Below are 23,401 nucleotides of genomic sequence, written 5' to 3'. Positions count from 1 at the left end.
AAGTGTACTTGCGACAATCAATGCTTTCCAACAGGATCCATGTGCAATCATCTCCCAACCCTGATCACACCTCTGTAGCACAGTCACAGAGAAGACTCTTGTGCCACAGTCACAGAGGGACTCTGTATCATCGTCACAGCAGGACTCTGTGCCACAGTCACAGAGGGACCCTGTGCCACAGTCACAGCAGGACCCTGTGCCACTTGTCACAGAGGGACCCTGTGCCCCAGTCACAGAGGGACTCTGTGCCCCAGTCACAGCAGGACTCTGTGCCACTTGTCACAGAGGGACCCTGTGCCCCAGTCACAGAGGGACTCTGTGCCCCAGTCACAGCAGGACTCTGTGCCACTTGTCACAGAGGGACTCTGTGCCCCAGTCACAGAGGGACTCTGAGCCACAGCCACCGAGGGACTCTGGGCCCCAGTCACAGAGGGACACTGTGCCCCAGTCACAGAGGGACACTGTGCCCCAGTCACAGAGGGACTCTGTGCCCCAGTCACAGAGGGACAGTTTTCTGGTCACAGAGGGACACTGTGCCCCAGTCACAGAGGGACACTGTGCCCCAGTCACAGGGGGACTCTGTGCCCCAGTCACAGAGGGACACTGTGCCCCAGTCACAGAGGGACACTGTGCCCCAGTCACAGGGGTACTCTGTGCCCCAGTCACAGGGGTACTCTGTGCCACATTTACAGAGGGATTCTGTGCCACAGTCACTCAGCCAAACAGCACATTCACACCCTTTTACTCATTAACACAAAGGAAACTGACTAGAGTAAATGGGAAAAGAGAACAAAAAAGTGAAGAGTTCACATCAACTGTCACAATCTGGCAGATGTTAATTACCATGCAAACTAACATTTAACAGGAAACATGACCTAACACAACTCTTTTCTTTTGTATTTTGACAGCAAGCAGGTAAGTGTACTAAATTCAGAAGCCATAACATTCAGTAATATTTTTGGGATTTTTAACATTAAATTAAAGCATTTATTAACAAAGGAAAAGAAAACTTAAATGTACAAGATTACATTTTCACAGTGAAGAATAGCCTTACAAAACATTTCCCTATAAATACTTCCTATTTGGTTGGACTCACAAATAAACACATCTTTAGGCAACAATTACTTCTGTTTAACTATAGAAACTCCAGTAATATTAACCCTGTGAAAAGCTGTGGTCAATTTAGTGAGACATACCAGATATCTCACTCCTTACTTGCTCTCTGCTGTGGAACTGCACATTTCAGGCATTCATTCTTCCACTATCAACATAGTATGGCTACAAGATGCACAAGTAAATCACCAAGACTCCTTCAGCGACACCTTCCAAACCCATGATCACTACCACCCAGAAAGACAAGGGTAACAGGTGCGTGTCAACAACACCACCTGGATTCCCTCCAAGCCACATTACTTTCAGACTTGGAAATATATCCCATAAAGGGCGCAAAGCCAATTTCAATATTCATTATTTAATTTAAATGTAGTTAGTGCATCCCAGTGTATCGTGTACCTGCTTACTAGTCAAGGCCCTCATCAGCGAGGATCACTTACGGTCCCCAGCAATGGGGACAACGCATGATGGCCATGCTGGTAGGAACAGAGGCCATTGAAACCCTCCAAGGTGGTAGGGGCAGGGCTGGGCAGTGCCCTGGGGCAGTGGCAGCGTGGCACTGCCAGCCTGGCACCCTGGCAATGCTCACAGGGCATCCTGACACTGCCCACCAGGCAGTTACTATCTAAAGTTGTTAAACTCAATGTTGAGTCCAGAAGGCTGTAATGCACCTAATTGGAAAATGAGGTTTTGTTCTTCCAGTTTATGTTTGGCTTCACTGGAACATTGCAGCAGGCCAAGGATGGGCCTGTGCACACAAGAGCAAGATGTTGAGTTGAAATGGCGAGTGACCCCTGGAAGGTTGGGGTCATGCTTGTGGACAGAGCAAAGATGTTCCACAAATTGTCACCAGCCTGTGTTTAGTCTCCCCAGTGTGGAGGAGAATGCATTGGGAACAGCAAATGTAGTAGACCAAATTGAAAGAGGTGCAAGTGAAATGCTGCTTAATCTGAAAGGAATATTTGAGTCCTTGGACAGTGAGGAGGGCGAGGTAAAGAGGCATGTGTTGCACCTTCTGCAGGGGAAAGTGTCATGCAATGGGGATGAAGGTCTCAGGTCAATGGAGGAGTGGACCAGGGTGTTCCAGAGGGAGTGGTCCCTGTGGAATGCTGACAAGGTGGGAGGCAGGGGGAGGCACAGAAAAGATGCTGCTCTTGGTTGCGCTCTTCAACCAGTCATTTTCCATCATTCATTTTCTCACTTACCTAAATTGTGAGCAGCTGAGAGACAAGCTAGTTCCACCAGAGGTTTGCACTGCACAGAACTCCTCCTGCCTCCACTTCACATTGCATTTTTTATAGTCTCAGCACTGACAGGCTGACACTATAAAACCAAAGCATAAAATGGAGCAGGCCCAGAAAATCAACGGATCAGCTTTGATGTTATCCATATCCAGCTGAAGTTTTGATTTGTGGTTAATCTGTTGGTGTTTTGTACAGACTTAAATAAAGGATTTAGTTTAGTCCTGCTGCAATCTGGCAATTCCCATGGATGAAAAATGTTTTTTTTAAATTAAAAACAACTTAAACATTTCTCTTTTTCTCTTTTGCAGGAAATACAAAACTAAGCAAAGACCTGCTGGAGCAGGATTATTTTGCTATGCATTATTGTGGCTCTAAAGTAACTTGAATTACTATTAGATAAAATGAGCAATATCTGTAACTAATGCTTATTCTTCATATGTAATAGAATTAGATTTGCAGCTCAAGATTAACTTTGTATTATTCATATCAGCAAGGTTTTTATTAATCCTCAAATCTATCACTACAACATACCTTCTAATAACAACCAAGCTACTTTGTCTTTAAATCCACCAATAACTATTGGACTATTATATCCTCTAATAACTACTAGGCATAATACCTTCCAGTGAGTAGAAAGGTACCTTCCCCTTTAATAGCTATTAGGCTATTGTACCTTTTAATATCAACTAAATATCATAAAGAGATCCTGGGTTTTACAAATAAGGGCACAAAAGCAAGGAAGTTATGATTAACTTTTTATGAAACTCTGGCTCAGCCTCAAATATATTTCTGCGAATAGGTGAAGACATCAGAGAGGGTGCAGAAAACATGTATGAGAATGATTGCAAGGATAAAGGACTTCAGTTACATGGGTAGATTTGAGAAGCAAAGGTTGTTTATCTTGAAGAAAAGTAGGTTGGGAGGAAATTTGATAGTGCTGTTCAAAATTATGAGAGTTTTGGACAGAATAGATAGGGGCAAGCTATTTCCACTGGTGTAAGGGTTCAGAACCAAAGGACACTGATTTAAGGTGTACAATGCAAGAACCAAAGATGACATGAAATGTATTCAGGACAGTTTCTTGGAGCAGTACGTTCTCATGCCAAATGGGAAGCAGGCTATTTTACACCTTGTAATGTCAATAAAATTGGATTAGTTAATAATATCACAGTAAGGAACCTCTAGACAACATCATGACATGGTAGAATTTCACATTCAGTTTGAGGTGTGAAGTGATGTAAGACACATGTCTTCCAAAACTCCCTGGATTCTGGAAAGGTCATGATGTAGAAATGCCAGCGTTGGACTTGGGTAAACACAGTAAGAAGTCTCACGACACCAGGTTAAAGTCCAACAGTTTATTTGGTAGCAAAAGCCTCTAGCTTTCGGAGCAGTCATTGCTCCTTCATCAGGTGAAGGGGAGATCTGTTCACAAACAGGGCATATAAAGACACAAAATCAATTTACAGAGTACGGATTGATATGCCAGTCTTTACAGCTAATCAAGTCTTAAAGGTACAGACAATGTAAGTGCAGAGAGCATTAAGTACAGGTTAAAGAGATGTGTATTGTCTTCAGACAGGACAATCAGTGAGATTTTGCCAAGGCCACCTTGGCATTTGGCCTCTGATCTTCAGGTAAGCATTCTCCAAGGTGGCCCTCATGACACACGACAACGCAGAGTCGCTGAGCAGAGACTGATAACCAAGTTCCGCACACATGAGGACGGCCTTAACCGGGATCTTGGTTCATGTCACACTATCTGTAACCCCCACGACTTCCCTGGACTTGCAAAATCTCACTAATTGTCCTGTCTAGAGACATTACTCATCTTTTTAATCTATGATGCTCTCTCTGCTCACATTGTCTGTACCTTTAAGACTGGATTAGCTGTAAAGACTCGCATTTCAATCAGTATTCTGTAAATTGAGTTTGTGCCTTTATATGACCTGTTTGTGAACAGATCTCCCACTCACTAACGAAGGAGCAGCAACCGCTCCAAAAGCTAGTGGCTTTTGCTACCATATAAACCTGTTGGACTTTAACCTGGTGTCGTGAGACTCCTTATTGTATTCTGGAAAGGTCCCAGAGGATTCTAAAATCACAAATTTAACACCACTGTTCAAGAAAGGAGGGAGACAGAAAGCACCAGTCAGTTGGCCTAAGATCTGTCAGAAGGAAAATATTAGAATCCATTATGAAGAAGGTAAGGGCATTTTTTAAAAAATCATAATACAAACATATACAATCATAATACTTTTTTTTAGATTCCTTGATTGCTTCCTGGGATAAAGGAATTATTGAATTAAATTATTTGAAGGTGCAGTGGAAGCACATTCCATCATTTCACAAGAGAATTAAGTTTATCTGAAGAGAAAAATGGCAGGGAGTAAAGGCAGGCGAGTAGGACTAGTTGAGTTGCTGTTACAGAGAGTTGGTATGATCATGATAGGCTGAATGGGATCTTTCTGTGTTGTAACCATTCTACGATTCTGTGATACTAAATACTGTCTGCTCTAACAACTATTAAGCACCGTAGACCGTAATATCTATTCGCTACGATATCCATGGATAACTATTGGACTGCCCTATGATTTAATCATTTCTAGTTCCATAACCTCCAGATGCTACTGGGATACCTTTGACTCGAATAATTACCAGGTTATCATACCTTCAAATAAAGCTATTAATAAGCAGTAAGTTCTGTGTTTCCTGATAACTTTAGCAATTACTAGACAACTAGAATTTATTTTATCTTTTTCAAGGTAATGCACTGTTGAATGTGCAATCTTATATGGTTGGTTTGACAAACATTCAAATTGATCTGAAGGAAATTGAACAAAACTATTCCCAGTTGCAGAATGGGAAATAAATTGCATTTTGATGAATTTGTGCAGACGGAATAGGAGTTCAAGGATCTGGGCATCAATAATTTTGATTGCAAAAATTGTGTATCGGAGATAAGCAGTCTTAAGTATCGCAATTGATAAGAGCCTCAATTTTCCGTCTTGTTGTTTGGATAAGAACATAACCTTGTATGGTCGAAAGAAGTTGTACAAGTATATTAAATTTCTCCATGTAAGTTGTACTTTTGCTTGTTACACCAACAATGTGAAATGTGTGTGAATAAATGATGCAATAACTTTTGGAAGGACCCAGATAGGCATTGTAGCTATTTAAGGTTAGAAAATACAGTAAAATTCTTAAAGTAGCTGCTGAGAGTGCCCCTCCCTAAAAACTAACATAATGTTATCACTTATTGCAAGGGGAATTGAATATGAACATGGGAAGATTATGCTGAGCACTAGTGAGAACACATTTAGAGTACTATGTGCAGTTTTGATCACATTTTTTAAGAAAGGCTGTAAGTACATTGGGAACAGCTCAGTGAAGATTTCCCAGGCTAATACCTGGAATGAGTGGATTGTCTTATGAGGAAACATTAGATAGGCCAGGTTTGCATCTGCTGGGGCTTAGAAGAGCAAGCAGCACTTGATTGAAACACTTGACGCTGAGGGGCTTGATGGGGTAAATATGCAGATGTTTCCTCTGTGAGAGAATCTAGAATTAGAACCAGAATTTTCCAGCCGTTCTTGCTGATGGGATCTTCCAGTCCCGTCAACGACAAACCCTTCTGCGAGTTTCCTGGTGATGCAGATGCACAGAACAGGAAATCTTATTGAAAGCGACAGGACTAGGCGATTCCATCACCGGCCAATGGTGAGCCCCCTCTGCTACTATTAAACCTGCTGTGGGGTGGTAGGTGAGTGTAGAGGAGGTAGTGGGGGTGGGGAGAGGGATTTGTGGGCACAGAAAATCCTGCCCTAAGGAATATCTGCTTAAAATTAAGGGCCTGCCCATTTAAAATGGAGGTAGAAATATCAAAATTAGAAGCAGGAAATACCATTTAACCCTTTGAGCCTGCTCCACCATTCATTTTGATCATGACTGATTACTGAACTTGATATCCTGATGCCCCTTCCCCCCCATATCCTTTGATCTCCTTAGCCCAAAGAGTTTTATCTAATTTCTTCTTGAATCAGACAACATCTTGGCCTCAACTGCTTTCCGTGGTAATGAATTCCACACATTCACCAGGGGGAAAGTTTAAGGGAGATGTGCGGAGCTGGTTTTTCATGCCAGAGGGTGTGGTGGAAGCAGGCACATTAGCAACACTTAAGAGAGTCTGGATGAGTACATGAGTAGGGAGGAATGGAGGAATACGGGCTGAATGAGCGTGAATGTTTTTCATCACTTCTCGGCCTTTTGGCTAAGATCAAGTGTAGTGTCGACATGTTACACTTGGTTGAAGTCATTAGGTTACATTTCAGCTTCATTTGAAGCAATTTTTTAAAGCAGCATCTCGGCCTTTTGGCTAAGATGCAAATTAGATCAAGCCTTGGAGGTGGAGCTACACCTACTCCAATTAGCTTGGATCATGTAGGTCAAGCCCAAGACAGGAGGTGAGAGCCCTGTCTTGTTAGCTTGGATCGGGAATGTCCCAACTTGTTGGGACTCTGAATTGGCTTTAATTTGATTTGATTGGATAGGAATAAAGTTTTTAAAAAAATCATGATCCACACAGGCTTGGAGGGCCTACGGGCCTGTTCCTGTGCTGTACTTTTCTTTGTTTTTTGTTGTTCTTTGGTGCACGATGACTCCAAGGTCTTGCTGAGTATCCACCTCTCTCACTTTAACACATTAAAGTAATAATCTGTCTTCCTAATATTGCTACCAAAATGGATAACTTCACATTTATCCATATTACACTGCATCTACCATGCACATGCCCACACATGCAGCCTGTCCAAGTCACACTGAAGCATCTCTGCATTCTCCTCATAGCTCACACTCCCGCACAACTTTGTATCATCTTCATATTTGGAGATTATACATTCATTTCTCTCTTCCAAATCATAATATCTATCATGTGAACAGTTCAGGTCCTTGCACAGATCACTGCAGAACCCCACTAGTCACTGACTATCGATCAGAAAAAGACCCATTTATGCCAACTCTTTGCTTCCTATCTGCTAACCAGCTTTGATGATGCAAGATAGTTTTCTCTCAAAGATTTGTGAGCTTTTGGAACTCTCCCTGAAAAGGTGGTGGAAGCAGACTCTTTGACTTGTTTTAAGTTAAAGATGGATAGATCTTGGTAAGCAAGGGGGTGATAAGTTATCGGGAGTGGGCGGGATGCAGATTTGAGGCAACTATCAGATCAGCCATGACCTTATTAAATGGCAGAGCAGGCTCAAGGGACCGAATGGTCTACTGCTCCTTGTTCATACGTTGGCCTTGAGAACACTGTGACTTAAATTCTTGTGTAGATTCCATACTCATGCAATTTTGGAGATAATTTAACAATACCATTGAAGTAGCATTAATTGGGCAAGTCCTAGAGGCAACAACTCACCTGTGAGAATAGAGTGAACAGTAAAGCTGTTTGAACTACTGGGCCTCAATAACAATTCCTAAAATTATTGTGGTATTCATAATGTTACCAAATGATGCTTCAAGCTTCTACCAGCTGCTGTGACCAAGAAAAACAGATGTATTTCAATTACTTTTTCTTGTTCCCCATACCCGAAATAATTAGCCACAAGATTCAGTTAGATCAGTTTTTAGACTGAGCTAAATCTTGCAGAATAGGTGACTGCAGAGCCTATTTATCTGACTTGTTCGAAGAGTATTTGGTAAATTTTAACTGTTTTGCTAATGTGATTGAAGTTCCTGGGTTGTTGTTGATTATTCGCCATCATTAGGTTCAATTTTTTGGATAGGTCTTTTAATTATTTACTCATCCGTTCTAACTAAACAAGTTGGTGGTTGGTATGTGGGGACAGGATTGAGAAATTTGCCTTAGCTTCATTTAAACTCTCATGGCACTAAGAATGGATGGTGGTGGAGTGGTGGTGGGGATATGATTTGATTTGATTTATTATTGTCACACGTATTAGTTTACAGTGAAAAGTATTGTTTCTTCTGTGCATTACAGACAAAGCATACCGTTCATAGAGAAGGAAAGGAGAAAGTGCAGAATGTAGTGTTCCAGTCATAGCTGGGGTGCAGAGAAAGAGAAGACAGTGGTGTAGTGGTAATGTCATTAGACTAAGTAATCCAGGACCTAGATTAATGTGCTGAAGTCATGGATTCACATCCCACCATGTCAGGTGATGGAATTTAAATTTGAATAAGAAAATCTGGAATATAAATGTTTGCCATCCTCACCCAGCCTGGTCTACATGTGACTCTAGACCTACAGCAATGTGATTGATTCTTAACTGCACTCTGGGATAGCCCAGCAAATCAATCAAGTCAAGAACAATTAAGAATGGCCAAAATCTTGTCAATGACACTCACATCCCATCAAGAAAGTATCAAAATAATTTGTTTATATTTGAACAGTTGCTTTTAAGGTTTATGTAAAGAATTCTGTTTGTATGTAGAACCATCAAACCATGTGCCTGTGTGTGTATATACATTATCAGGAAAATCTTAAATATCAGTGGAGCTCTACTGATTTCCTACTATTACCCTGGTGGACAAATGACCATTTACACTATTCCCGAGTTTTGCCGGTCTCCTGTCAGAGGTTTTGTGTAAAACAATGGAATTTCGCAGGCGCCTATTGAATTTTGTTGAGTAGAATAATGTTGTTTTCCCAGTAACTATTTTTTGACAATGCAATAAACCAAAATTTGAGTAAATTAATTCTGATATTTAATTAATGATATTTGATGATAACCAGAGGACAATAGAATCATCGAGGTTTACAACATGGAAACGGGCCCTTCGGCCCAACTTGTCCATGCCGCCCTTTTTTTTTAAACCCATAAGCTAATCTCAATTGCCTGCATTTGACCCATATCTCTCTGTACCCATCGTACCCATGTAAGTGTCTAAATGCTTTTTAAAAGACAAGATTGTACCTGCCTCTACTACTACCTCTGGTAGCTTGTTCCAGACACTCACCACCCTCTGTGTGAAAAAATTGCCCCTCTGGACAGTTTTGTATGTCTCCCCCTCACCTTAAACCTATGCCCTCTAGTTTTAGACTCCCCTACCTTTGGGAAAAGATATTGACTTTCTAGCTGATCTGTGCCTTTCATTATTTTATAGACCTCTATAAGGTCACTTCTCAGCCTCTTACTCTCCAGAGAAAAAAGTCCCAGTCTTTCCAACCTCTCCTTATAATCCATCGAGTCCCGGTAGCGTCCTAATAAATCTTTTCTGCACTCTTTCTAGTTTAATAACATCCTTTCCATAATAGGGTGACCAGAACTGCACACAGTATTCCAAGTGTGTGGCCTTACCAATGTTTTGTATAACTTCAACAAGACATCCCAACAAGTAATTAGAGTGAGAGATTTTGCATACCCTCCACAGCTGTTCATTCACTTTCTATTGCCTTGAGTACAAGATATATAGGTGACTTGGACACGGACTTTATAAGTAGCATCTCAAAATAAGCAGATGAAATAAGTTGCCAGGTAATAAGGTAGATGCGCAAAGATTTTGAAAAAGCACAGACACGGGATTTTTTTCAGACCACTTTCCACTTTGCTGCGCTATATTTGCCAGAGATGCAGCAAAAAAACACATTTATGCACAAAAACAGGTTTTCTGTCACATTTTTGGGCAAAATTACTGCAGTGCAGGAATAAGTCTTTCATTAAGTTGACACGGTGCTGGCAGCGATACACCTGGGTTAAAAGAGGAAGAAGCATTTCAACAAAAGCTTTAGTTGAAAAGTGCATGTGTAGGACACAAATAGGATGAAGGCACCAATGTAAACAGACAAAGATAATGACAAAGACAAAATACTGTGGATGCTGAAATCTGAAACAAAAACAGAAAATGCTGGATAAACTCAGCAAGTCTGACAGCGTTTGTGGAGAGAGAATAGAGCCAACATTTCGAGTCTGGATGACCCTTTGTCAGAGCTAAAGAGAAGGAATCTTATCCAATTTTCCTTCTCTTCAGTTCTGACGAAGAGTCACCCAGACTCAAAATGTTGACTCTATTATCTCCACAGACGCTATCAGAACTGCTGAGTTTCTACAGCATTTTCTGTTCAAAGATAATGGGTGAGATTTTACAACCTCGCTAGTTCTGAAATCGTAAAATCCTGCCCAATGTCAACGGACCTTTCCATAGTCTGCCCCTTGCCTGCTCTGATTCCCATGGTGGGCGGGATAGTAAAATTCCAGCCACTGACACTGGGAAGCGACTCGTCAATGCAGAGAATGGGGGTAATTTTCAATTTGTGTATTAGTACTAAATGGCCGATATTTAATCTTTCATATAGTCAATGGAAATGTAAGTTAAGACCAATGCAAAGACAAGTGATGTCACCAATTTTACACTATCGCCCAAAGTCAAATTTAGTCAAACCGTGAAGAGTTTGAGTTACCGTGTTTACACCATACATGCTGCTGTTGTTCTTTACTTCATATCATGTGCAAGTTCTGATTGTCTGTATTCCCTTTGTATTTTTCTTAGTCTGCTAGTTGAAGAGCCCATATTATTGTCTGGCTTTTGTCTGTTCAGTAGAAAGAGCTTAAAAATACACAGTAGATAATAGTTTGGGGTATATTTATAACATCTCCGACTGTTGTAAATTTAATTTATTTACAACTATAAGCTAAAGCCTCATCAGAAACATGCTTTTGCATGCTATTTTGTTCTAGAACTGTAAGCTACGCTTCAGAAGAATTTATTTAAAGCTTTTGACTGAAAGATTGGAGCATTTGAGAAAGCCAGCTCACAGTTTTAACCCCACTGTCGTGACTGATTAGTCAATATGTACTTTTGGAGCTATTATTAGGTATACATATCAAGAGAATTTGTTGTCACAGGTTTTGGTCACAACAGAAGCCTCTTTAATTCTATTATTTCTCTAGAAATAGGCAGTTTTAACTAATTGCCTTTTGCTGTCTTCCTGAAATTATAACATGACTGACTTATTTTGTATATTTAGCAGTTGTTGATAATTTTTTCACTCAAACCTCTGCGTAAAACTTTCCTATTGATTGCGTATTTGGCTCTTTTTCTCCAAACCCTCCCTCCCCTGTCAGTAGATGTCTCTTACTGTATCCCATTTCCATTGTCAACCACCTATGTAAGGAACTTGTTATTTACTCTTAGACTGCTGTTGTTTTGTGTTAGTTGTTGAAGAACTTTTAAACCAAATGTACCAGTTTAACCTATTGTACACTGATATAATACAGCAATAAATTAGATAAATGTTTTTCAAGTGCCTGTGGCTTTGTGTTTTTTTAAGCCAAATCTTATAGGTAACGTACATTGGTTTGTTGAACTCATTGTGTTAACCGTCAGACTTTCACAATTTTTGATTATCATGGTTTTTGCGTCTCATTGGCGTTGTGCAATTTCTGACCAGAAGATGGCATCAAATTGCTTTTTAATATCTGTTTGGTCAAAAGCTAAACCGGATGGAAGGAATGTGCATTTTGCTAGAGATTGCATTTTAAAATACAATGGACTATAAACTCCCTCTGGCATCTCTTCAGATCTAAAATGGGCACCATATGCCCCAGTTAGTAGGCCTGAGGTCAACCTGAAATTAACATTATTTGGGTGAGGTTAGGGAAACCTGGCGTGGACAGGCCTGGTGCCACTCTATTTAGGACAGCCCCATTTCCTTGAGGAATCCTAAAGCAAGTATTAAGCCCTGCATTATTGTATGCAAATGACCTAAGGTCCATTTTGGTTGGTCACCCTGAACATCAGAGAAAGAGTGCATTCCAATATTGTATCCGATGCCTCTCAGGGAACCTTGTAATGCAGAGAGCTGGTCTGAAAACTTAGCTTTCATTGTGCCTGTGTAGGTTCTTAAATAAGTGTAGTGAAAAGAGTGCACTTTACAAAACTAAGGTAAAATATTAAATATTCCTGTAAGAAGAGATTAACCTATTACATTCAAGTTTAATTTCCAGACTTACTGTTCTTCAAGTTTTGTAAATTTCTGAATGAACTTCAGCCATTGACTAATTTTCCAAATATTTAGAATTTATTGGTTTGTTACAATCAAGCGTTTTTTTTAACTCAGCTTCATTTCTACTTGCGTAATTTCAATTCCCCAAATGTCAACTTTTTGTTTGGTTTAGCTGAGCTCAAACCCCCTCAGAAAAATATTCCACTTCAGTCTCACCCAGTGTCACAGAGCTCATTATAAACCACACTGTGGTGTCCACACTTTCAAACAAGATCACCAGACATTTGGTTTTAATTGATCCTGAGAGAGCAGGCAACATTTAAATATTCCACAGTGGAGTCTTCTAGTAATGATGGAGCCCAGCTCTAATCTTTATTCTATTCTGAGAATAGCAGGAGGAGCAGGAGGATTCCAAAATGTGTCCATAAAGATCATCATACCATAGAGACCAACAGGTTACCATCTTCCGTTAGCTGCAATGTCAAAAAAAATCAAACTCCTCAAGTCAGAATAAATCAAATTCAGTGAGAAGACAGATGTCTGTAAATCAGGGAACTGGCGTTATTAAGTACAGTTATCGAGAAACACACGCCTGCAGGCCTTGCCAAGTCTAGTGCTGACAATAATTTGGGATTTCTTGACATGGTTTCTTTTGGGAAATTAAATAGCTGTTATGCACTGCCTGACAGAAGTGACGGAACATTAAATAATAATTATGCTTCAGTGATTGCTTCTCCTCATGACTGGATGAGCGGAGTATGAGTGGCAGGAGCAATGAGCTGATTAGCTCTTCGTTCTATTGCGCAGGATAAATGTGCCCTTCTCTATTGAAAGCAACATTAACTAACTACAGCGACATAAAACTATAGTACATCACAAGGTCATTATATCAAACAGTGAACTTTACTAATGTTCACTTTGTGGTTTATAGTCAGTGAATGTGTACCTATTAATGATTGATAATCCAGCATGTGGGTCCATAAAAGAAGATAAAAGCAAAAGAAATAGGTGGAGCAGCCAATCTGGCTCCTCAGCTCTGCTGATTGACACTGTATGATTACGGCTAATCTTTCACCTCAGGTCTAACTCCCTAAACAATCCCTAAACCGTATCCCTTAATTCCCCCAGTGCCCAACAATCTAACAACTCCTGTCTTGAATATACACAGTAAGAAGTATCACAAGTTAAAATCCAACAGGTTTATTTGGTAGCACAAGCTTTTGGAGTGTCATTCCTTCTTCAGGTGAGTGAGGAGTTGTGTTCAAAAACAGGGCATATATAGACACAAACTCAATTTACAAGATAATGGTTGGAATGCGAGTCTTTATAGGAAATCATGACTTAAAGATACACATAATATGAGTGGAGAGAGGGTTTACGCACAGTTTAAAGAGATGTATGTTGTCTCCAGCCAGAACAGTTAGTGAGATTTTGCAAGCCCAGGCAAGTCATGGGGGTTACAGATAGTGTGACATGAAACCAAGATCCCGGTTGAGGCCATCCTCATGTGTGCAGAACTTGACTATCAGTCTCTGCTCAGTGACTGCGTTCTCAGGTGTCGTGAAGGCAACCTTGGAGAATGCTTACCCAAAGATCAGAGGCTGAATGCCCGTGACTTTTGAAATGCTCCCCAACCGGAAGTGAACCTTCCTGTCTGGTGATTGTCAAAGGCATTTATTCATCCGTTGTCGTAACATCTGCATAGTCTCCCCAGTGTGTCATGCCTCGGGACATCCTTTCCTGCAATATATTAGGTTGCAACAGTATCTACTGTGTACCTGTTGAATGGTGTTCTCACGTGAGATGATGGCATCTGTGTCGATGATCCAGCACATCTTGCAGAGGTTGCTGTGGCAGGGTTGAGTGGTGTCATGGTCACTGCCCTCTTGAAGGCTGGGTAGTCTGCTGCAGACAATGGTTTGAATGCAGTTGTTTGAAGGCAAGAAGTGGGGATATGGGGATGGCCTTGGTGAGATGTTCGTCTTCATTGATGACATGTTGAGGGCTCCGGAGAAGATGTCATAGCTTCTCCGCTCCAGGGAAGTACTGGATGACGAAGGCTATTCTGTCTGCTGTGTCCCATGTTCGTCTTCTGAGGAGGTTGGTGCAGTTTTTCGCTGTGGCACGTTGGAACTGTCGATCCTCTGTGAGACTTCTTTCTGTATTTACCCCAGTCCAACGCCGTCATCTCCCCATCTTGAATATACTCAACATCTAAGAATCCACAGATCTTTGCAGTGTAATTACAATGGTTACAAACGTTTGAGCAAAGAAATTTCTCTTCATTGATAATCATTAATGACTGACCCCTTATTCTAAGTCTGTGACCTCATGTTCTAACTTAAACAGCCAGACTTAATATTTTCTCAGCATCTACATTGCTGTTTAAGAATTTGCTATATCTCATTTAGCTCACCTTTTATTCCTTAAAATCCCAGGGGATAAAAGTCTATATACTCAATTTCTCTTCATGTAACAGTCCCCTCATCCCAGGAATCAGCCTCGTGAATCTTCATTCCACTCCTCTTCTGTGCTCTCTTAGATAAAGAGACAGTGAATGGGATTTAACAGCCTCGCTCAAGCAAAACAGGAAATTCCCACACGGCCAATGGACATTTCCGTTGTCAGCTCATGCCTGTTCCAATTCTGTGGCAGACGAGGTGGTAGAGTTCCAATGAGAACTCCAGGTATGTCAACACCAATGACAAATTAGGTTTTACGCAGACCTCTACCACCTGACGTGCTTTTGTAAAATATGACAGGCACGTAAACCCACCCCCTGCCTGCCCACTCCATAGTACGGGGGTGTGCATGGTATCCACTTAATGCCCAATTAATGGCCATTCAAGCACTTAAATCTGTCTGCACTGGTATAATGCACTGAGCAGTGGAAAGTGGGTGGGAATGCAAAGCTGGTGAATAGACAGGAAGGAAATGTGAATTGATTCATATTGTAGGACAAATGAGGAGAGACAATGACCAAAATTTTCTGCTGTTCCTGCCAGCGAGCTCTTCTCATTCTGTCAATGGCAACCACCATCCCCCCGTCCCTTTTGCCATCATGGGTGTTCCAACGCCAAAGGATGTGAGCAATGGGAAAAACCATTAACAGTGGCTGTTGGCTAATGCTGGGCTACCTCCACTGCTGCAGCACTTGTCGCAGGGGGCAGAAAATCCCATCCAAAACAAAAGGGTATAACTCTAAAGGGGTTTCAGAAGCAGAGAGACCTGGGACGATATGTGCCCAAATCGGCCTTTTGGCTAAGATCAAGTGTAGGTGAGACAGTGGTCAATAAGGCATGCAGCATCCTGGGCTTTATAAATTGCAGCATAAAGGGCAAAAACAACAAGTGATGATAATCTGTACAAAATACTGGTTCAACTTCAACTCAGCATTGTGTCCAGCTGTGGAAACACACACACACACATACACACACACACAAGTAAATTAGGGAGAACATGAAGGCATTAGAGAGGGCACAGAAAAGAATTATGAGGGCGGTTCCAGGGATGAAGAATTTCAGTTAAAGAGCTTGAATGGAGATGGTGAGGTTGTTATCCTTGAAGAAGGGAAGATTAAGAGGAGATTTCATGGAGATGTTCAACATCCTCAGGGGTCTGGACAGACTAGATTGGAACAGACTCCCCATTGACAGAAGGATTGAGGCCACCAATTTCTGGTGATTGGCAATAGAAACAACAGTGACCTGAATAAAATATATTACACAGCAAGCAGTCAGCATCTGAAATGCACTGTCGCCTCAGAGTGTGGTGCAAGTAGGTTCAAACACTGCCTTCAAAAGAGAAATGTAATATTATCTGAAGAGGTAAAATTTTCAGATGACAGGGAGTTGCTCTTGCAGAGAACTGGCACAGACACAACAATCATTTTCAAACTCAATATAAAATTCTAAATTATAGTCACTCTTCCCAAGAGACCCTTTTCTTCTTCTTGAGTTTGCTGATGCACAGCGCCTCAATAACAGTCACAGGAAGGGCAAGGAGATGGCTACCGAATCCAGAATGGGGAATCAAAGCCATTGCTTTCGGCGTTAATCAGATCCATACTGGCTATCCAGCCAACTGAACCATCGCATGTCTGACCAGGCATCCATCCCACACTTACCACCTGCCATTGCATATGTTTTAAGGATTTACAAGCTGCTACTCAATCTATTTGGCATCTTCCTTGGCCATTAAGTCGTGGTGCGTGGGACTTAACTCCAGAGCTTCTGGGTCAGGGGCAGGTCTGGCATTACTGCACTACAAGACTTCTGGAAACCCCTGTATTACATGAATATTCATTCAATGTTTCTCATTGCACTTGTCTGCATTTTGTTTATGGTTCTGTGTCAATTAATCACTAAGTATTGTTTGTTCCAACAGGAGTAATTTGGATTAGAGAATGAGGTGATGTGTGCTACCACTAAAATGCCTTTATGTCTCTAAAAAATCAAAAATGGCCTTTGTATTGATTTAACACATACTAAATAATACACATTAAATGTTCTTTTTAAATTATAAAATAGGATGGATAAATGGCATTTTTCTTTAGTGGGTTAACTTGTGATCATATGTCATTCTTAAAGGTAAATATAAATTGGTAATTGTGTGTTCCTCAAGCTCAAAGGTGATGGCTCCAATAATGAAGGGATTAGTTCTTGCATTGATGAGAATGTCTATATAATAGACATTTGGCCAGAGAATGTCTATATAATAGACATTCTCTGGCCAAAATTAAGCCAGCGGATTCTCTGGTGCCACTCGTGTTCGCTCACACCTGCTCTGGGTTTCCCTGTAGTGTTGGCATGGCTTAAATCAAAATTCTTATTGACAGCAGTAGGACCAGAAGATCCCACCATCACTACCGTAGAAAACACTGAGGGAAGGCCAGAAAATCTCACCCATTGTCTATCACAATCCTTACAAAACCTTTTTCCTCAGATCCCTCTGTTACTGCCAGTCCTTCAAGCCTCCACACTGGCACTTTAGTTTAAGCCCTGCTTTCCTTTCCTAACTTCAGCATGCCGTTGCAATCAGCTGGTGATCAGGGGTTTGCAAGATTCAATGATCGTGTTGTGAATTTTTGGTGCTCCTTAAGTTATTCACCTTGCTCTCTTCTCCAATCCGCCAATTCTCCAGAAAGCTTCAGCTCTGACATCATATTAACATTTTCTGCCAGTTTTAAATTGTTGTTAGAGTTTTTTAAATATTACATCTATTTTTGTTCTTACTTTATTCTTTCCTGTCTCTCTTAATCCAATCATTCTTTCTACCTGTAGATTCCTATATCCAGTTTTACTCAATATAATTCATCCTCCTTAAGTTTCATTTGCGAAAGAGATAAACCGCTTGTCCCACCATTCACCAAGGTCCCAGAAGCTTGGCTGTCCTATTTTTCATTTTCTAATGGAATGTGGGTGCCACTATCAAAGCCAGCATTTGTTCCCAATCCCTATTTGCTACAACTGAGTGTTTACTTGACCATTTCAGCGGACAGTTACAAGTCAATCATATTGATATATGTCCGGATTAGACGTAGTCCAGATTTCCTTCCTTAAAGGACTTTCACAAACAAGGTGGGTTTTTAATACAATCAATTATAGTTTCATGGTTACCTGATTAGCATTAACTCCAGAATTTTTAATTAATTAATTGAAATTAATTCCACTAGCCGCTGTGATGGGATTTGCACTCAGATTCCCAGACCATTAACCTGGAACTCTGGATTAACCCAGTAGTCCTGTGACATTACCACCACACCCCCATTTCCCCACTATCCATTCACATTTCCAGAAACTTACGCTGCAAAAGTTTTTTGGGTTGAAGGGTTTTGGAAGAAGTCTAACTACCAGTGAATGTTCAAAGATGACCCACTCCAGCCGAATTTGGCCCTATTTTTGTATTGCCTTTGTGTCATTACATAAACACCTTACCTCATCTGAAGTTTGTCACATTGTTAAGGAAAGCGATTTTAATCAGGTGTCAGGCCAAGTCACCCTGTGTCTTTACAGAAAACTCTTTTTCAAGAGAAAAATCTATTACAACGCTGAAAAGAGATGTCAAGCTAAAAGATGTGCTGAAATTGATGCATTCTTCAAGAAACTAATTACTTCTTACTTCCAAACTCAGAAGTCAATGTGTGAGCAGATTATTATTAATATCGAATCTCTGAGGCAGTAACTAAATTTGAACGCAACATTTTCATCAGATGAATTTCTGATGTTTTAGAGTCCTGGAACATGATTAATATTTCAGGACTATGGAATTTCTGTAGATATTTTCCCGAATGACCACCTCCAAATTGATGGAAAACTATCAAAAGAGATATTCTCCGTGATTTCTCCCAATCTTCCATTAAAGTGGTCAACCCTCCTGCACAACCAACCCACATATACATACAATCTACCCTTCCTTTTTCCCCTGGCCTTTTCTTCTGAGTGTTTGTGTTGGAGTAACATCAAAGTTAAAGGACACAAGGTGGTTACCTGGCACAAAATGAACTCTGGGAATGACATTAAGATGTACTGACTTGGGCACAGACATTGCACAACAAAGTGTTAAAACCTGTTAGTGTCTAAATTACTACAGGAAATAGATAAAACCTTGAGGCACTTTAGCTTGAGATAAAGCAGAACCAAAACAATGAATTTCTGTAACGAGATCAGTCATTGATGTGGGGGGCATAAATACATAAATGTATCTATTCTATGTATAACGATGTGCTAACTGCCGATGTCCGTACTTGCCTAGTCTATGTATAATGACGTGCTAATGGCTAATGTCCGTACTTGTCCATTATTTGAAAATGTATAAGAGATGCTCAACTGCCATTTTGAAGTTGAGAAGGTGACTGAGTGCACTGTGGAGAGCCCAGCGCTTCTCCCAAAGCTTTGTCCGATAAAACTGCATGTTGAATCTTTAGATCTGACTCCGAGTGGTGGTTTTCCCACAACACTTGATTACATTTGTGTTTGCTCTGCTGAATACATGCATGAATCAAACACATGGAATGGAATTCGCTGACCTCGTCCACGACTGCGCTTATCCAGTCCCGATTCTCTGAATGGAGATTTAGCTAAGCGACAAATTCTCTGTTCTTGCTAGCAGTGGTAGCAGAGTGTGAGAGACCAGAGAATTCCTATTTATTTATTAGTCACAAGTAGGCTTACATTCAAACTGCAATGAAGTTAGTGAAAATCTCCTTGTTGCCTCGCTCCGGCACTTGTTTGGGTACACTGAGGGAGAATTTAGCATGGCCAATTCACCTAACCAGCATGTCTGTGGACCATGGGAGGAAACTAAAGCATCCAGAGGAAACACATGAAGACACAGAGAGGACATGCTCACTCCACACAGACAGTGATCCAAGCCGGGAATCGAACCATGGCCCTTGCCGCTGTGAGGCAGCATTGCTAACCACTGTACCACTGTGGATGGCATAGAACAAAGAACAAAGAAAATTACAGCACAGGAACAGGCCTTTTGGCCTTCCAAGTCTGCACTGACCATGCTGCCCGACTTAAGTAAAACCCCCTACCCTTCCAGAGAATATATCCCTCTATTCCCATCTTATTCATGTATTTGTCAAGACGCACCTTAAAAATCACTATCGTATCTGCTTTCACTACGTCCCCCGGCAACAAGTTGCAGGCACCCATCACCCTCTGTGTAAAAAAATCTGCCTTGTACATCTCCTTTAAACCTTGCCCCTCGCACCTTAAACCTGTGACCCCTAGTAATTGGCTCTTCCACACTAGGAAAAATCTTCTGACTATCCACTCTGTCCATACCTCCCATAATCTTGTAGACATCTATCAGGTCACCTTTCAACCTCTGTTGTTCCAGTGAAAACAAAGCAAGTTCCTCCAACCTCTCCTCATAGCTGAAGGCCTCCATATCAGGCAACATCCTGGTAAATCTTTTTGCTTCTCCAAAGCGTCCACATCCTTCTGGTAGTGTGGCGACCAGAATTGAACACTATATTCTAAGTGCATCTTAACTAAGCTTCTATAAAGCTGCAACATGACTTGCCAATTTTTAATCTCAATGCCCTGGCCTATGAAGGCAAGCATGTGCCTTCTTGACTGCCTTCTCCACTTGCATTGCCACTTTCAATGACCTGTGTACTTGTACCCCCAGATCCCTTTGCCTATCAATACTCTCTAGGGTTCTGCCATTTACTGTATATTCCTTATCTGTATTAAATCTTCCAAAATGCATTACCTCACATTTGCCAAGATTAAACTCCATCTGCCAGCTCTCCACCCATGTCTCCAACTGATCTGTATTCTGCTGTATCCTCTGATGGTCTTTATTGCAATCTGCAAATCCACCAACCTTTGTGTCATCCGCAAACTTACTAATCAATCCATTTTCCTCCAAATCATTTATATATTTTACACACAGCAAAGGTCTCAGCACTGATCCCAGAGGAACATCACTTGTCACAACCCTCCATTCAGAAACGCACCCTTCCATTGCTACTCTCTGTCTTCTATGGCCGATAGTAGTCATGATGTGACCGAGCCGGTTCTGTATCCACCTTGCCAGCTCACCTCTGATCCCATGCGATTTCACCTTCTGCACCAGTCTGCCATGAAGGACCTTGTCAAAGGCCTTATTGAAGTCCATGTAGACAATATCCACTGCCCTACCCTCATCAATCATCTTCATCACTCCTTCGAAAAACTCGATCAAGTTAGTGAAACACAACCTCCCCTTCACAAAACCATGTTGCCTCTCACTCATATGTCCAGTTATTTCCAAGTGAGTATAAATCCTGTCTCGAAGAGTCCTCTCCAATAATGTAAATAATGGCATTTCAGTGTGGTAAGATGAATTGAAGTACTAGAAATACACAAGAGGGCAATCAGTATTTCAAAAAGAAAGATAGAATGACGTTTACACTCAAATCTCTCAGCTGAGCTGTGACACTGCTTTGTAGTATTTGGGCAGAGATTTTCCCAACCCAACCAAATTCCCAGGATGATAAATTGTGCCTCCATTACACCAGTGGAATGAAGTCAGTGTTCATTAGAGGTATTTTACGTGAGGGTCTTCTGAGACCACCAATTTGCATATCCATTGATGTAGTGATTGGTATTAATCTTGTGTAAAATAGGAGTAATCTACTCGCATGCCTAGGAACTGGACTGCAGCCAGTAATACCAGAGAAAATACTGGAAGTTTTCAGTAGGTCTGACAGTGCAAAGAGATAGCACTCAGGTGGATTTTGCATTCTGAAGATTCAGAACCCTTTGAGTGAAGGTGTTTCTCACCATCTTGGTGCTAAATTATCACCCCCTATCTTTTGGTCTTGATTCCCCAGTCAGGGGAACAAACCTTTCAGTATCGATCCTGTCAAACCCCTTTGAAAACTTATATGTTTCAATGAGATCACATCTCATTCTTCTAAACTCCAGAGAATATAGACTCAATTTGCTTAGCATCATTACAGGTGCAGCAGGTGATCAGGAAGGCAAATGGGATGCTGGCCTTCATAGCGAAGGAGATTGAATATACAAGTAGGGAGGTCTTGCTGCAACTGTACAGGGCACTGGTGAGGCCGCAGCTGGAGTACTGTGTGCAGTTTTGGTCGCCGCACTTGCGCAAGGATATTTTGGCCTTGGAGGGAGTGCAGAGGAGGTTCACTAGGCTGATACTGGAGTTGAGGGGGTTGAATTATGAAGAGAGGCTGAATAGACTGGGCTTGTACTCGTTGGAGTTTAGAAGGATGAGGGGGGATCTTATTGAGACATATAAGATGATGAAGGGGATGGATAGGATAGAGGTGGAGAGGTTCTTCCCGCTCAGAAAGGACAGCAGGACTAGAGGGCACAGCCTCAAGATAAGGGGGAGGGGGCAGTTTAGAATGGAGTTGAGGAGGAACTTCTTCACTCAAAGTGTGGTGAATCTCTGGAATTCTCTGCCCGTTGAAGTGGTGGAGGCTACCTCGCTAAATATATTTAAGACGCAGGTAGATAGGTTTTTGGTAGGCAAGGGGATTAAGGGTTATGGGGAGAAAGCAGGAAAGTGAGCCACTTCAGATCAGCCATGATCTTATTGAATGGCAGGGCAGGCTCGAAGGGCTAGATGGCCTACTCCTGCTCCTATTTCTTATGTTCTTACCTCATCATAGGACAACTCCCTTATCTTAGGGACTGATCTACTTTCATAATACTCTCGTGAAGCATCTTGGGATGTTTGAAAGCATTGGAAATGCTATATAAATACAAGTTGTTGTTGTGGAGGGCCCATGCCAGGAGAGGGCAGTAGTCAAACATAAAATGAATGGATGAATTGCTGTAAAGTGCTGTGCAGAGAATGTGACTTCATTTACAGACAGCCTTGCTTTGGGTCTGAGTGGCTATTAGCAGCAGTTGAACTCAATTATTGTTTTATTGCCAACCTGGCCTGACTTTTCCTTTTTGTGACAGTTATTCATTGTTTGGCAGTACATTCCTGCTCAATGAATCATGCACATCCAACCACTATGTTAGTTGTCAAGATCACTATATTAAATGCAGTATGTGTGTCTGTTAGAAGCTGATCACAATCATTGTGGAAAGGGAATGTCTCTGAGCAAGTAAGTGATTTACGGTAATATACTCTTACCACTTTATTTCCTGCAACTTATGGGCTGCTCTCTCATTACCTTGCAGAAAATATGAGATTACACTGCCTCCATTATAAACATAACTTCACTGTGTTTAACCAGATCTTACAAATGTAGGAAAATATGGGGTAAACTGTCAATGATATGCGAGATCGTTGCAGTAAATGCCATAATTAATGGTCTACAATGACATTGAGGAATACATGAGTTACTGTATATCTTTAAGGGCATACATGTTGCAGAAGACCAGAAGTAGGAGACCTTGTGTAGTGCTCCTACCAGTGGACCAGAAGCTCCAGATTCAAGTTCTATTCCAGGATTTGTTGACCATGGAAAGAAGGGGAAATTCTCTTGCCCCGTCCACCACGAGAATCGTAGGGGGCTGGGGGCGGTGCGGAACCACGCAAAGGTTCATTGACGTCGGGTGGGATTCTTCGGTTTTCTGCCAAGCGCGGTGGGAGAATC

General features: G+C 41.4%; 1 protein-coding gene and 1 non-coding gene across 4 annotated transcripts in view; both read left to right on the top strand.

Annotated features, from left to right (window-relative positions):
• Positions 1 to 3,522, top strand: part of LOC145349422 (embigin-like) — a 39,635-nt gene extending 36,113 nt beyond the window's left edge. For all 3 annotated transcript variants that reach the window (XM_080197973.1, XM_080197965.1, XM_080197957.1), the window contains one exon: positions 2,666 to 3,522. In XM_080197973.1, coding sequence (XP_080054099.1) covers positions 2,666 to 2,680 — 15 coding nt within the window. In that variant the 3' untranslated portion in view covers positions 2,681 to 3,522. The remainder of the gene's footprint in view (positions 1 to 2,665) is intronic.
• Positions 3,523 to 6,607: 3,085 nt separating this feature from the next.
• On the top strand, positions 6,608 to 6,799 carry LOC145351444 (U2 spliceosomal RNA). The gene has a single exon (XR_013888400.1). It is a non-coding gene; the product is annotated as a U2 spliceosomal RNA (small nuclear RNA).
• The last annotated feature ends 16,602 nt before the right edge of the window (positions 6,800 to 23,401 follow it).

Source organism: Carcharhinus amblyrhynchos, chromosome 1 (assembly GCF_965287045.1).
Source record: "Carcharhinus amblyrhynchos chromosome 1, sCarAmb.v2.hapA, whole genome shotgun sequence".
NCBI lineage: Eukaryota > Metazoa > Chordata > Chondrichthyes > Carcharhiniformes > Carcharhinidae > Carcharhinus > Carcharhinus amblyrhynchos.
The sequence above is the reverse complement of the archived record's forward strand: the minus strand, read 5'-3'. Positions and strand labels throughout refer to the sequence as shown.